The 17,132-nt window shown below is 40.7% G+C and overlaps 1 protein-coding gene across 4 annotated transcripts in view; it reads left to right on the plus strand.

Annotated features, from left to right (window-relative positions):
• The window catches only part of KCNIP4 (potassium voltage-gated channel interacting protein 4), a 1,126,248-nt gene that overhangs the window by 998,314 nt on the left and 110,802 nt on the right, over positions 1 to 17,132 (plus strand). For all 4 annotated transcript variants that reach the window (XM_038533579.1, XM_038533576.1, XM_038533578.1 and 1 more), the window contains one exon: positions 12,651 to 12,775. In XM_038533579.1, the coding sequence (XP_038389507.1) occupies positions 12,651 to 12,775 (125 nt within the window). The remainder of the gene's footprint in view (positions 1 to 12,650; positions 12,776 to 17,132) is intronic.

Consider the following 17,132-nt stretch of genomic DNA (forward strand, 5'->3'; position numbering starts at 1 on the left):
AAAACAGTCTCATGGTACATCGTAGTGTTCTCTGAACCTGCGGGGAGGCAGGCATATTCTCCAGTGAGTATTCCTGGGGGTAATAAAAACACATTTAATTTATCTCAGTGACAGTGCAAAATTAATGAATACTTGACCTGAGCAGATATTAGAAGGGCCAGTAGCAAAATCATTAGAATAATAGCAGAGAGCACTCATGGGGATTTCCTCGGATGCACCTTATGGTGTGCAGACCCTTTACCTGCATTATTCCATTCAACCTGTAGTTATTGTTCATTCAGTAAGAGATAGACTTATTTTTTCTGTTGGCATTTTCTCCCTTAGTAATATCAGCGAGTTCCAGGATCTTATGTATGATTGATATGATGATGACTGTGACATTTACATCTTTAGCCCAGACCATGATTCTCAACTCCAGACCCATAGATGCATCCGGTCAGCTGACACCTCTACGTGGATGTCCAATCAGTGGGTCTTCCTTTAGAAGTAAGGTCTATGTGAACAAAGATTTTGTTGTGCTGGCTGTTCATTCTGGTGTCCATACTGCCTTGGACAGGGTCTGGCTTTTAATAAATAACTCAGTAAATAACTGAATGAATGAATGAATGAATGAGTGATGGGCTGTCTCTAGTATCCAGAACTATGCTAGGCATTGGTGGTAACAGGATAACTGAGATCTCTCGTCTCGAGATTTTCACATCACAGAAGGAATGACAGATACTCCATCAGGCCGATGATATTATAAAGCAATCAGAGCTGGCAAGAGACAACTTTGCATGCTGCGTGGAAGTCTGAGGAGACTCGTCCTCTGCGAAGCCCCGTCCACACTGAGATGAGCCTGTAGAGAGACTAAAGAGAGAAAGTGCAGGAGGAAGAAAGGCAGATCCATGGAGAGGAGATGGTGCAAACAAAAAGACTAAAGTTGACAATGTAGGCTTTGTTCGGAGAGTAGCAAATTATCCAAGATACGATGTCACACGGTGTGCGGGAGGAAATGACAGGCAGTAAAGCTAGGTTATTGTTTCAAATTCCATTCCCCAAAATGGACCTTATTCCTTTGTCAGTATCAAGCTGGAAGAGTACAAAAGGCCTATTTTAAATGCTTTCTACACATGATTTCATCCCAACCTCTCAACGATCCTTTGCAGGGAGGCTTATTATTATCCCCCCCTTTATGGGCCAAGAAACTGAGGCATAGAGAGACTAAGCACCTTGCCCAAGGTCACAGAGCTAACAAGAATCAGCAAATGGATTCAAACGCAAGAAGTATAATCACAGAGCCCTCACCCCTGAAGATTCTAGAACAGTGCCTCACTAGGAAGTGTGCAGTGGTTATTAATAATCACGATTGCTGCCCTTTATTGATTAATTACTATATGCCAGTGTGCAATTCAAACAATTTCTCAAAACAGCTTTATGCAATTGATGTATTATTCCCAGTTTATAGATTTTAAAATTGAGGCTTAGGTAGGTCAAACACATCATCCACTATCAGAATTGAGAAATAGACCCGGGGGGGAAAAAATGGAGCAATGGAATGATTTGCTAGCATGAGGGCTCCCAGGTACTTTTCTTCTTCTTATAAGGGCGGTGACAGATGTCGCTGTAATTAGTACTGATACTACTACAAATAACAACAATAATACAACTGTTTACTACGTCCCAATCACACGCACCAGCTCATTTTATGTCCAGAGTCACTCTATACTATAATATTAGGTTGGATTTTATGCTCATCTTTATGGCCTTGAACATGCGACAGAACTGAGGCACGGAGAGTCTTACTAACTTATCCACGTCACACGCAAATGCCCGGTTGACATTGGGACTAAGCCGTCTAACTTTCTCTGAGGCAGGAAATCAGCTTAACCCTAGAAAGAACATAACAAAACCTAGATCTCTGCTTGGTTTTCCTAATGTTCTGTTTGAAATAGGGCCATGATAGAAGCTCTCGGCTGGCTCAGTCGAAAGAGCATGTGACTCTTGATCCTGGGGTCATGTGTTTGACCCGCACCTTGGGCATAGAGAGTACTCAAATAAATAAGATTCAAATGTGGTCCTGACAGATAAATGTTTTCTGGCAAAGTATTTACCAGCATCCCTGATATTAGCCCCAAAACATCCCCTGATATGCCATCAAGAATTGATTACTAAACCTACCCAAACTCTTTTTAATTTCCTGCATAATAGATCCCAGCTCTTTAGTGTCTGCTTGCTGAAGCAACATGCAACCCGGTAACGTCTTATGGATCATACATTATACTTTATGTAAACAAAATTTCTATCTGTCTAATATCTCGTAATGAGTTTTAACTAGACTTACCGTGGTGATCATTTTGCAAAATATGCAAATGTCGATTCATGATGTTGTATAGCTAAAACTAGTCTGTTATATATCAGTGATTCCTAAATAAATAAATAAATATGTAAGATTTCCATATGTTTATTCTTTTACAATAGGCTTTAAATTAACAATTTAAAAATGAAAAAAAATAAAAATAAAAAAATAAAAATGTATCACCTGCGTATTATCTTCTGAAACAAAGGGAATAAAGCCTGTTCCTAATGACCAAGATCAAACGTTGGTCATTGACTATTTTGTTATTATTCTTTGCTGTAATGTGCTCATGTGCCTTTTTAACTTTACTTTTCCTCCTCTGTTCTCAGGCAATCGGGGGTCACTTCTAGACTTCAGAGTCTGTACATTCGAGTTGAAGTCCTCACTCATAGCTTCCTGTTTCTATGTCTTTCATAAGTTACAACATTTCTTCCCACACTGATTTCCTCATCCGTAAAAGTAGGGTGACAATATTTGTGCACAGGGTGATCGTGTGGGGTAGCTATGATAGTGAAAGTGAAAATAATTTTGTTTACTACAAAGTGCCAGCTGTCAAATGTTAGGTATGATTATTGTGTCTCATGGGCTTCCTTTAGTTTGTAGCTCTCCTCTCCCATCCCCAGCTGCTTCTAAAGTGGAGTTACAAGCTTATTATAATTATATTATAATTACAAGCTTATTATAATTGGGGACAGTCTTCTTGAGGTAGGCTATCGTGATAGGCATTTGGCAAGGTGCCGTACTAGGAGTCAAGGAGAGCAGGGTGTTGATGTGTGCATTGGCCTTTGGCTTACAACCACTCGTGCTAAGGCTTTCTATTTGAATATAAATTTACAAATTTAAGGAGCTAGTTTCACAACCACGTTCAATGCGAGAAAACTCTGTTTTCTGCCTAGAGCCCTTTTGCTACTGATTTCCTGATTCTAGGTTGGGTATATGATTTCCAGATAAGTGGAGCACTACCCTCCTTCCTCGTCTATGGTAGGCAGGACAACGGAATAGTCAGTTATGTGAACCCTGGAACCAGAGTATCCAGAGTTCATACTCAGGCTCTGCTACTGTGTGACCAAGGGCAAGTCATTCCATCTCTCTGAGCCAGTGTCTTCATCTGTAGAACATAATTTTTTTTAAAGATTTTATTTATTTATTCATGATAGACATAGAGACAGAGAGAGAGGCAGAGACACAGGCAGAGGGAGAAGCAGGCTCCATGCCGGGACCCCGATGTGGGACTCGATCCCAGGACTCCGGGATCGCACCCTGGGCCAAAGGCAGGCACTAAACCGCTGAGCCACCCAGGAATCCCCTATAGAACATAATTTGGTATCCACAGTGTGCTGATGGGGATTTTATGAGTTAACTTAAGGAAAGCACTTACACAGAGCAAATGCTATTAAAACTGGTTTGTTACCATCATTTGATTTTAAAGACAAACTAAAAAAAGTCTGTCAGACTTGAGGAGAAACCCTTTTGTTATGGCACTTTTAATTCAGTGAGCCATCGTTGGCTATCTTTCTTTATCTCTCTCCAAGTTTCCCAAATTTTTCAAGTTTTCTCTTTGATTGTATTTCCTCTCAGCCATGGACTCTCCTGGCTAAACTATCCATCTTTTGGGTCTACCTTGATGTGTGAGTTCAGTCATATTCCTTGTTTCCTTCTCACCAAACCCCAGCATTTCTTTTTTTTTTTTTTTTTAAGACTTTCTTTATTTATTCATGAGAGACACACAGAGAGAGAGAGAGAGAGAGAGGCAGAGACACAGGCAGAGGGAGAAGCAGGCTTCATGCAGGAAGACCGATGCGGGACTCGATCCCAGGTCTCCAGGATCAGGCCCTGGGCTGAAGGCGGCGCTAAACTGCTGAGCCACCAGGGCTGCCCAACCCCAGCATTTCTATTGTAGATTTTCTTTCCATGTATAATGACTTGAAATATAATTTTTGTGTTGCTCATTTACCAAAAAGCAAAGTAAGACCCTACCATCTATGAAATAATAGCTCCTATCATAAGGAGTCGCACATGACTTGCTACGGCAATAATATGGCTAATACTAATAACAAGCATCCCAATTAGGTGATCATATTTTGAAATCCAAACCTGCATGAAGAGGTATTATTTATGTTTGTAAATAAGGTAGAGACTATCCACTCATGAATACTGTGAGAAGTAGCTCCAGCAATTTTCCTCTGAATAGTTATAGTTTGTAAGTGATTGAATCCAGTCATGAAACTGGAAAGTAATTCAAGTTATCCTAGAATGGAAATTTCAGTGTCATTATCAACAACCACCTCTAACAGAAGATGTTCAAAATAATTGGCCATTTTAAAAATACTTTTCATTTTCTGTGCGATATCTAAATATTAAATAGTATAGAGTACTAACTATAAAGGGCTTTTTTTTTTTTTTTGGTCCTAACATATTTTCAGGACCAGAATTGAAACATGTGTCTGATTAACAAAAATTAGGGGGTTCTAGTTGTTTAGGGTGGTCTGGGGTGTGCTAGGACTCCTGCAGTGTTTTGGATGGATTGATTGCTTTCTACTTGTGGGCTGTGTTCCATCAGCTTGGAGTTAATTGCTCGTGTACTCTCCATGCGCACCCGAAAATAGCTCCTGGTGGGTGGATAGGTGAGTGGTTGTGAGCACAGCAAGAGTCAAGAGGGCTCCCAGGCCTTCATATTCTTGAGATAAAGCATTTAAAGTTGGCAAAGTTTAAGCAGTTGCTTACAGTGCTTGTCCCGGGTTTGAACTCTCCATCGAGAGAAGTCAAATGATTGAACAGAAAATAGAAAGGTTTGTGTCAGATCCCAGCAACCCCACTTATTAGCTGTGGGAACTTACGTAAATTCCTTAATCCTGAAAATCAGTTTCCTCAACTGATTGTGATGCCAACCCCTCTGAGGACAGGGAGGGTTGGAGCTAAGGCATGGACTGCTCTGAATATATGGCATTCCGTCAATGCCTGTACACGTGTTCAAAGTAGGAAGAAAGACAGGGAAGGAATTGCATTGGTACCATGTACGAGAGCTTTGGAAATCTTCACCTGGAAAGCTTGTTCTTTGCCTGTTGGGACAGATGTGAACATGAACCAAACAGTAGTATCTTCTTATTTTAGCAGTTCTTTTTTTTTATTTTTTTAAGGATTTATTTATTTATTCATGACAGACAGACAGAGAGAGAGAGAGAGAGAGAGGCAGAGACACAGGCAGAGGGAGAAGCATAATCCATGCAGGGAGCCCAATGTGGGACTCGATCCTGGGACTCCAGGATCACGCCCTAGGCTGAAGGCAGACAGACGCTCAACCACGGAGCCACCTGGGTGCCCAATTCTAGAAGTTCTCACAAGTAGTTTCCAATGTGTATAGTCAAGAATCTTCCAGTGGTGTTTACCATAAATCTAAAACCTGGAGCAAAATTCATCCAACCATCCTCCGATACCTGCCACTGGACCAAGCTTCTAAAATCACGTGTAGCATATCATTAAGAGGTAATCATCCTCATCATGATTTTATTGCCACGCTAATTAAGTCACTATTAAACCAATTTAATAACGCATAAACATTAGGAAGAGAGACTCAAAAGGTATTTCTATAAATGACATTAAGCAATATAGGTCAAGCCAGCTGAATCTTTGGCTAGACAAGTCAATTTAGGCTCAAACAGAATTTTAAAGTCATAGAATTTATGATCTTTTATAATGAAAACTAGATACACTATGTAAAGAAGGGTTATGCTGTGCAAAGTGGACCTCCTGTAGGTACGTCCATTATACGCTGGGGAGGCTTATAGTAGTTATTCATTGATTTCACGTGCTCAGTAAGTACAGCCTGATGTAGCCAGTGGTCTGTGGAACAAGGCAGTGGCCTCGCAGTGTCCCATGCTATGATGAAAGAAGGACCCACCTCAGTGTCCCCAGACTGGATTCCAAACCAATTCCAAGTGGAGTGACATTATTTATAAAATGGTTTTATTTCAGCATTACAGGCCTTATTTACAAATACTTGCTTTAGGAAAGCAGACCTCACACTCATATGTGTTTGTAAACCACGATGTTCTGTAGTTACGTTCTGGAGGGTATGGTTTGACCTTGGATGGAGTCAGATTTGCAGAATTATAAACCAGACTGTAATAAACTTCTACTGCAGAAGAGAAGTTGTGAGAAAGAGGAGAAAGATGCCTATTTTTAAAACTCATTCTGTTGTTCCCACGTGATTTGAATTCCAATTTCTAGCCCAACTGTGTCACGGCCTGAGGGGACTGTTTACTCAGACTAGGACAACCTTGGCCCTGAGAGAGTTAAATCTAAGAAACAAATAACACAAAGAGACAGCTGGGGAGCTCAAGGGTGTCTGGGTTTGGGAATTAGTTGTCTGATTAAAATTAAATCTGTTAGAAGATACATGAATTAAAATGCTATTTGTATTCAGCTTGTCTCAGGATGCAAAAGCAGCACCGAATTAGCAACCCAGCAAGATGCCTGCGGAGTTGCAGAGGCCTGGACATGATTCAGGTGGCCAGGGTCCCACCTGGTTCTGGTTTTAATCTTAGACACACACACCACCCAGCCTCCTTGAACCTACATTTCTCTGTGGAAAAATGTATAAATGCAAACATTTTGTTTTCTCCAGCTCTGAGATAGTGTCCCTTTCACACCTTGTTCTATTTGTTTCTAAAGTAGCACAGCATTGACTGCCACCATGGTGATCTCTCCAAGGCACCCAGGCATGGTTTCCCTGAGGCATTGGGGGGGTTCAGTGGCAGTCTAAAATTTTTTCCCCTAGAGAGAGAGAGAGAGAGAGAGAGAGCTGTTGTGTGTATATATATATATATATATATATATATATATATATATATATTCAATGTTTAGTTTATTTTTTCTCTTTTTTATTGAAATATAAATTACATATAATGGAAGTCACCTATTTTGGTGTAATTCTATGAGTTTTGACAAATATAATAAAGATAAATATAATAAAGTTACCACCACCAAAATCAAGATATAGAACATATTCATCACTCCCAAAATTCCTTCACAGGCATTTGTAGTCAACCCTGCTCCCCACCACCAACCATTATGCTGTATTCCGTCTACATGGTTAGCTTTTTCAACATGTGATCAAAAATGGAATCGCACAGAAAATTCAAATATGATTTATTTCACTGAACAATGCATTTGTGATTCATCCATGTGGTTGTATGTGTGTGTATATATCCATAGTTTATTGATTTTTATGGCTGAGTAGTATTCCATTGAATGGATGTACTGCCATTTGTTATACATTTGCCCATCAAAAGATGTTTGGATTCTTTCCAGATTTGTGTGATTATACACAAAACCACTGTAAACATTCATAGGCAGATTTTAGTGAGACTATAACTTTTCATTTCGTTTGGGGAAATGTGTAGGAGCGGGATTTCTGAGTCTAGCTGCAGTACTTTCTTTCTTAAAAAAAAAATGTCTAAGGCAAATGTTGGTTTGAGAAACATGAATAGTAAGAACATAGATATTCTTTATAACATTTTGTATACTTTTCTTATGCTTAAAACATTTTTTTTTGCTTAAAACATTTTTAAAAAATAAAATAGTCTTTAATAAAAGTTATGCAATAGAAGTCAACTCAAAGAAAAAAATATATATATGTATGTATGTATATAGCTGTTCCCAACTCTTAAAATAGCGTATTGACTGAGCTCATCATTTTTGGTATTAAAAAACCAAGGGTCAAATCCTAGCTGTGAACCTGACTTGCTATGTGACCTTGAATAAATTATTTAAGCTCTGTAAGCCTGTTATTCCTTGTAAAATAAGGGCAATAATAGGTCTCTCACACCATTTTTGTCAGTATTAGAACGAGATAATACACAGCCAAGCTTAGAGCAAAAGCTCTCTATAGAGTGGTGATTTTTATTAATAATCTCAGCAGAATGCTTAAAAAATTGGACTTTAGGTTTGCTAAAGACACCTGTGTGCCTCATTACTCACTAGCCATTTGAGCTTGAACAAGATAGTTTGACTTTCCAAACCTCAGTTTTCTTATCCCTAAAGTGGGATCAAAAGCCCCTCTCTTGAAGGGTGTTGTAAAGATTGGTGTGATTGGCTTGCCCATTGTCCAACTGGGCAAACTATGAGAAACAAGACCTGCTTTTACATGTGTTGTGTGTCATTCGAACATGGATGGATGTATCCATTTACTAGGGCTACCATAACAAAATGCCACTGCTAGATGGTTTGAATTGCAAATTTATTTTCTCACAGTTCTGGGAACCCAAAATCAAGATACCCGCAGAGTTGGTTTCTCCTGACACCTCTCCCATTTGCAGATGGCTGCTTTCTTGCTGTGCTTACACATGGCCTTTCCTCTGCTTGTGTGTATCCCTGGTGTCTCTCTCTCTCTTCTTATAAAGATACCAGTTATATTGGATTAGGGTCCCTGTGACCTCATTTAATGTTAATTACCTCCTTAAAAGCCATATCTCCACATACAGCCATACTGGAGGTTAGGCTCTCAACATACAAATTTTGAGGTGATACAGTTCAACCCATAATGGTGCCAGAAGTCAGATTACGGGAGATTAAGGAGAAAACAGGAGGTAGAAAATGGACCCAGTGGATCTAGTCAAATTTTCTGAGATATTTGACGGTGCAGAAAAGGAGAGGAGATAAATATGTTGTTTTTATCATTCTTATTTCTGTTGGTATTGAGAGACAACATGACAAAGGAGAAAGAACATAAAGTTTGGCATCAGAGACTTGGGTGTGAATCCTGTCTCTATCTTTCTCCTATGTGACATCTGGTCACTCATGTCTTCACCTCTATAAGACCCAGTAGTACATGTGTTTAAAAATAAAAGGACAATTTTACCTCATCATGGAGTTACTGTGAGTACTAGAATTATATTAATAGAGCACCTGGGGATCCCTGGGTGGCGCAGCGGTTTAGCGCCTGCCTTTGGCCCAGGGCGCGATCCTGGAGACCCGGGATCGAGTCCCACGTTGGGCGCACGTTGCATGGAGCCTGCTTCTCCCTCTGCCTGTGTCTCTGCCTCTCTCTCTCTCTCTCTCTCTCTCTCTCTCTGTGACTATTATAAATAAATAAAAATTAAAAAAAATAGAGCACCTATCCTGCCTCCTGCCCTATAATAGGCGCTCAATAGATGTTAAGCGTTGTATTAAAATCCACACACACACACCCCTCCCCGCCCCAAATACATTCTCCTAAAAGGTGGCTGAGTCAACCTGTGAGTTTCACAGTCATGTGCGGAATCATGCTGTGCTCTCCAGAGTTTGCCTCCAGGAATCAGTCTTGATTGGGTTAGGTGGTGTTGCTTTTTTAACGTGTGCTGGTGATTACTGATGATTTCAGGTTTTTAGAGCCTGTCAGCCTCCTAGAAATAGAAACAGCCCTTTGGCAGGTAGGAGTCATTAGGAAATAAGGTACCAGTCAGCCGGGAAAACAAGAGTCCACAGGCAGATGCTTCCAGTGCGGTGCTTTGAATATTGTGTATGATGCTCAATCCTAGCACACACTTAATTCAATTAATTACACTGACCCTCTGACTCTGGGTCTTTTGTCTCCGTCTCAGCATCAGCACGTCTGTGACAGCTGGAGGAAGGAAGTGTGTTGGTGGTGTGGTTCGGATTGCTGTGTGGTTACAGAGGCCAAGGAGTGAATGCACTGTTTTGTTTCTTTCCAGTGGAAGGGTCACTGTGTCTACAAAAGGTTACGCTATGATTGAAGCACTACTCAGAAAATATGATTAAAATTTCCTCTGCCTTTGCTCTTGCTGTTTCTCGGAACAAGGCATGGAGAACACAGAGATTCCAAAGAAGGCATCTAAGGTCTACCAAGTGTCCACAAACCTCAGTTTGAGAAATAATTTTCTAGAGGGCTGCTAAGGTTCAAGGGGTTCCAGGGGAATGGAAACTTTAGTAGCAACACCATTTATTTACTGATTCATTCATTCATTCATTCACTCACCAAATAATTATTGAGTGATTATGGGTACCAGACTGTTAGACCCAGAGGATATGCATATCTCTAAGACATTGCTCACATCGCCAAGTAACCCACAATGGAGAAGGCAGGCATGGACAGGTCATATTATGTTTTTATGCTTCATGAGAGGTAGGTAAGGTGTGAGAACTCTGCACAGGGTTCTGCATGGTGGAGTAATCTGGAAAGGCTTCAGAGAGGCAGTATTATTTGAATTAAATCATTAAAGATATATACATTTCAACAGGCAGAAAGAAGAAAGAGGAATATTTTAGGCTGACGGGATTATTCTGTAATCAACTCAAAAGAAGCTTATGTGAAGATATTTCTCAAGAAAGCCGGGTCTTTCTATCTAGGTGTTATCTATTTACATCAAGTCTGTTCCAGGGCATTCATTTCTGCATTGGCAACTCCAGTAACAATAACACAGTCCAATTCATTGGATCAACAGCAATCTTAGGGAGCACCTCCTCTCTAAGCTCAGGACCTACTGAGTAGAATCAGCCTATTCTACTCAAATGTTCCAGTGAATGAAGGAGAAAATTGAAGGAGCCCCATATGGACTTTTTTGATTTTCCCCATAAAGCTCAGCCGGAGGTCAATTTGTGAATGCCTAGTTGCCATTTCCCTAGCTACCTGTAGGTCCGCTACACATCCTTCAGGTGCATAGCTCGCTTACTTTCGCATCAATTTTATGCTTGTCAGCTCGAGTTTATTGTTGGCCTTCCCATCTTCTCATGTCCCTTTTATTTTTCTTATCTATCCATCACTATCCTGCAGCTTTTCCATCTCACAGTTCCACAATAAGCTATTAAAATACGAAGAGTACAAAACAAATGTCTGCTTTTATCCTCTCTTCCCCATTTTGACAAACACAACCATTCCAAGTACCTGTTTCACTGCCATTATTGGGCTTTTGTAAACTTGAGGGCAGTGATTAGGACACTCCAAGATTAGGGTTCTGTGGAAACCTCTTTATCCCTGCTCTGTGAGAACTCTGGCCCATCACTGTACTTAGTGAGAGAGGGCAGAAAGTAGGTACAGGTGTTAGTGAAAGGCAGCTCTGAGTATCTGAATGATGTGACTTTTGGCCACAATGACTAAATTTCTGACACATGAGATGTGGAATTGGAATGCTAGTGGCCCGGGGCACAGAGTTAATGAAAAAAAAGCTCTTCTTCTGAACCTCTGAGCTGGAAATCTGTAGCTAAGAAGAAGGAATACAATGGAGGTTAGCAAGCCATGGCTACGGGGTTAGGCCTGCATACTTATATTCCTGGTGAGTTCTTTAGCCAAGGTGTGGATTGGATGATGGCAAGAACAATTTCTTAGGCCTCCATGGGGACCTACTGCAAAAAAAGCTGAAATTGATCAAGGATGCTATACTTTTGAGACCTGAGCACCCAGATCCTAATATAAGCCAACACCTCCTAACTAATGTTCCACACAAGCCTAGGGCAGACATGTAGAGATCACCAGATGTGACCTGTGGGGAGAGAGGGTTCTGTGGACAAATACCCTTTGGGGTCAATTGGGTTAAACAAAGTTAAACAGAATTGTTTGTTGCAGGTCCTCTGGAAACCTTTAATTTCCCTCTTTGGGTCCCACACTATAATAGCATTTATAGCATTTCCCTAACTTATATGGATATCAAATTCTTTTTACAAAGAGCATCTTTGAGAAATAATACTGTAAATATAATTCATAAAGGAAAGTACAATATTTTAGGATATATCTGTAGCTATCGACTCCCTTGGCTGCAGAAGAGGGTCTAGCCAGAACTTCTCCCAGGCCCAGTCCAAAGTGCACCCGCGAAGACTGGGTTTATGCCAGTGAAATCAGCAGCTGATTACTCACTTCAGCACCTCAACTGGCCACTTTATTTGTAGCCCCAGGCCAAATATTTGAATCCTCAGAGAGTATTGACAGAGTCCTACCTCCTAGTTGTGTGATACACAGGGTGGTACTGATTGTCATTAAACTGAAATTCTATTTTTCCAAACCAGGACTTGGTATATGCACACCAAGTCCAGGTTTTAAGGTTATTCATGATTTTGTGTACTCTTCAAACTGTATTATAAAGATGCTAATATTGTAAGATCTAATGATTAGAGCTAGTAGGGAAGAAGAGTATGTGGAATTGTCGTAGCTTCGTTATGTAAACTCTGAGAAATGTAAAGACTACCTTAGATGGTACGAGAATCCTTCCTTTGGAAAAATCACAGACATCCAGTAAACGTTTTATTGTTCTCCTGTGTTGTTGTGTATAAGCACCAGTGACCTGTGACTGTTCTTCAGCCTCTTTTTGGTTCTCCTCCACAGACAGCATGGAAGATGAGCTGGAGATGGCCACTGTCCGGCATCGGCCTGAGGCTCTGGAGCTTCTGGAAGCCCAGAGCAAATTTACCAAGAAGGAGCTCCAGATTCTTTACAGAGGATTTAAGAATGTAAGAACTTCCTTTATAACTTTACCTTCACACTGTTCTCAGCAGAGCATTGAGGAGTGAGAGGAAATGAGGGAAAACACATGGTTCTGTGAGAGCGCCATCGTACGTACATTTCATACGGATCTTTCCTAGATGTGAATATTATCAATATCCACTTAGACTTTGGGTCACTTTGGCACAAAGTGCTCACACAAGGTGGGTGGACATTAAACAAGGATGGGTACAAAAAAAAGGCCTACTTATTTCAGTTCCTGGTATGTTTTGTTTTTTGGTTGTAATGACAAAATTTCAAGAGGCTTCAATTCTCTCTTCATTTTTGAACTATATTCTGATGTTTGACTTGAATCTTGACTATAGTTCGAGGCCCATATGGAATGCCATTCCCAACATTGGAGAAGAGTCACTCTAAGTTTCTGAAAAAAACATGCTACCAATGACAGTAGACCCTAAATGTCTGTAGGTAGTCCCTGCATCTGGTTCTTTGTGATCCAGGTGCACCTTAGGATTCTCTTTCCTGAATGAATCATCTTCAAAGGACAATGAGTGGTCCAGACAATTGACTTGTTGAACACTTGGTATGTGTTAGGTGTTAAGCTAGATACTGTAGGTTATTCAAAAGCCAGAGAAGATATCCAAGGAACTTCTGGTCTATATGGGGAGAGATGACTTGTCATGAATTTATTTGAAAGCAATTCATCCTTGGGCATTTGACTGGCTCAATTGGTAGAGTACATGACTCTTGATTTTAGGGTTGTGAGTTCAAGTCCAATGTTGGGCATGGAGCCTACTTTAAAAAAAAAAAAAAGAAAAGAAAGAATGGGATCCCTGGGTGGCGCAGCGGTTTGGCACCTGCCTTTGACCCAGGGCGCGATCCTGGAGACCCGGGATCGAATCCCACGTCGGGCTCCCGGTGCATGGAGCCTGCTTCTCCCTCTGCCTATGTCTCTGCTTCTCTCTCTCTCTCTCTCTCTCTGTGACTATCATAAATAAATAAAAATTAAAAAAAAAAGTTTTTTAAAAAAAAAAAGAAAAAGACATTTTATTCTTAAAAGTATCAGATGATTGTGTTTCAAATGGCATACACAGGCCAACATGTGCTATGTTCTTACACACATGTAAACCATAGTAGCTACACTACAGGTTCCCCTTGAAATCCAAATTATTTTTTTAAAGATTTTATTTATTTATTCCTGAGAGACACACAGAGAGAGAGAGAGAGACAGAGACAGAGACATAGGCAGAGGGAAAAGCAGGCTCCATGCGAAGCCTGACGCAGGACTCGATCCTGGAACTCTAGGATCACGCTCTGGGCCGAAGGCAGGCATTAAACCACTGAGCCACCCAGGGATCCCCTTGAAATCCAAATTAAATTACATTGATCCCTCCTCAGGTCTTCCCCCTACCAGCCCCACTATAGACTCTATAGTGTCCAAAGAGTCCTGCTAATTCCAGCCTCTTCAAATCTGACCATCTCAATTGCTACCTCTGTGCAACCTCATGCTGACCAAAAGAGAAACTCTACCTCTTTCCATAAAAGTTTACATAAAAGTTTACTCAGAGAATTTGTAACCCTAGTTGACTTTTCAGAATATGTTTACAGAGTTCCATCATGATGGCATACAACCTTCCACCATCTCTCTGACTCCACGGGGTCTCTCTCTACCCCATTTCTGTTCCACCACTCTCCTTGCCTGGGCTTTCTAAGGCTTTTCTCTCCCCATTACTCCTCTGAAACCGGGTTCTCTGCTAACACCCAGGTCTCTGTGCAGGTGTTAAAAGGAGTCTGGATGTGCAATCTATCACGATGACACATGCAAATACACACGCATAAAGGGAAAGCAGCTTTGGAAATGAGGCTAGAGAATTATTAGTTATGTCTATGCTGCACCGTGTGCAGAGAGAGCAAACACTTATAAAAAAAAAAAAACAGCTGGAATGACCACTGGCAGCAGCAATTAGACACAAAATGGTTGTCAAATAAAGGAGAACTGAATCCAGCCTCTCAGCAACCCTGCTACGCATTTACCACTCCACTGACGTGACTGCAGGTCTCTCCATTTGGGGTCAGCCTGCCCTTGGTACCATTTATTGCAAATTGAAATCATGATTACTGCCATCGTTAGCTTCCAGAGGCAGCATCTCTCTGCAGGTTGGTCTTCTCCAAGTGGCACTTCACAGAAATTGCCCGGGCTCTGACGTCTGCATTCGTTTATTTTTGTCTTTTATTTTATTTTACTTTTATTGCTCTCTCTTATTTTTGTCTTTGCCTACCTGTCCTCTTTTCTGCCTTTTGTCCTCTCCTCCTTCTTTCCAGACCCCCCTCCTTTCTCCTTTTCTTAACCTTCAGGTCCTTGCTTTATTTCTTCTTCCTGAGTTTTCTCCCTCCTTTGTCTCTTCTCCTTGTCAACTGTTGTCTCTTTTCTTTTGCTTCTCCCCTTTCCTTTCTCTTGTTCTCTTCTCTCTGCATCAGTTTCCTGTCCCACCCCCCCATCCTGCACCATGAGATAAATTTCCATCAGACCTGAATGTGCCCAAAGCCTATTCACATACTCCTTTACAAGAAAGGACTCCACGGTTTGCTCAGAAAATGTTAATTGATGTCTCTGATAAATCAAACACAACTGTTATTTTCATTTTGGGTTATTTTCCCCTAGCCAAATGTACAAGTCTAATAAATATACCCTGAATTATATCAAGGGAGGCATGAAAGCAGGGCAATGGCACTCATGTTTTATAGGATGGCAGCAATCTGAACCAGCTTAGCATCAGAGAAAGCAAACCAATTACTCTTGGTTTCCTGAACACCAATTATCTCAAGCTCTTAAGATCAAAAAATTACTTCCATGGAACCAATTGGGTTATTTATTTTTTAATAAAACCTTTTAAAGCCCCCTATATTTTTATTAAAAGGATAAGCTAGTTACCAACATCTTAAGACAATGACACTTATCTAATAAAGGCTCAGTATGACAAATCACCCGTTAGTAAAGATCGCCGGAGCCCCCCAATCTTTTCCCAGTACCATATCCCTGATAGCATTTCCTCATTTCCAACACAGGTTATTAATAAAAATGGGGGATGGAAGAAAGGTAAGATAGTAAGGGAAAATTTCTCAGCCTGTCACTCTGTTTTACCCACTGAGTCACCCCCACATTCTTATTTCTCTTACCGCCTGCTGAACTGAGTCTCTTAAAGTAGGAGGCTGATAGAAATGGAGAAGATAGCAGTGTTTCTCAATCTTTAGTACCCTGGAATCAACTAAAGGCTTGTTAAAAACCAGTTTGCTGGGCACCAGCCTCAAAGATTATGATTTAGTAGGTCTGAGATTGGGGTGAAGAATTTGCATTTCTCATAAGTTCCCAGGTGATGCTAAAGCTGCTGGTTTGGGGACCACACTTTAAAAAATCACTATGAAGATACCATAAGCTTTGGGTCACTCAGACTCAAGCCCATATCTTACTTGTTTAAGCAGCTTTCTCTGAGTCAGTCGCCTATGTCTTCTTAACTCTACAAATGAGGATATTGATACCTACAGTACTGGAGTTTTGTTTTGTTTTGGCTGATTTTTGTCTGATTCTTTTAAAGAAATTAAGAAAATTTAGAAGTTTTCTTAAGAAAATTTAGATAATAAACATGAGTCCAACAAAAAGGAGTTATTATAGTATATCTCCAAATAGTCAAACTTAGTATTGTCAGTGGCCAGTCATGGTTGGCCTACATACTGCCTCACAGCGTTTTGGGTTCTGAGCTACATAACCGTGTACTAGAGATACAAGGTATTTTCTACATGTCAGGAGTCTCAAACTTAACTGCATCTTGCAATCACTCCGGGACCTTTAAAAATTACAAATAGGTTGGTACCATGCTTGATGATTCTGATGTAATTGCTTTGGGAAGAAGCTTGAGCATCGGGATTTATAAAGTTCTCCAGGTAATTATAATGTGCAGCCAAGATTGACAACCAGTGAACTAGTCACACGGTGCTTCTGTCACAAAAAGAATTGATCTGATGATGAGTCCTGGGAAAGAATTGATCTGATGGTGATGAGTCCTATGGTACTGAGAAAAATATCAATGTTTAGACAGACTACATTGGAGCCTTAGGAGGTCTTTGGTGGGCTTCCACCCCTTGGTGGAATGTGTATGTTAGGTGGGTAACAGCTCTTAGCTCTGATGAATCTGACTCAGTTAAACCTTGAAGTGATGCTCAATGGTTTTTCTTTTTTTCTTAAACTTCTTAATTAAAAAAAAATCCGGGGATCCCTGGGTGGCTCAGCGGTTTGACGCCTGCCTTTGGCCCAGGGCGTGATCCTGGAGTCCTGGGATCGAGTCCTGCATTGGGCTCCCTGCATGGAGC

This window comes from Canis lupus, chromosome 3 (genome assembly GCF_011100685.1).
Source record: "Canis lupus familiaris isolate Mischka breed German Shepherd chromosome 3, alternate assembly UU_Cfam_GSD_1.0, whole genome shotgun sequence".
Lineage (NCBI taxonomy): Eukaryota > Metazoa > Chordata > Mammalia > Carnivora > Canidae > Canis > Canis lupus.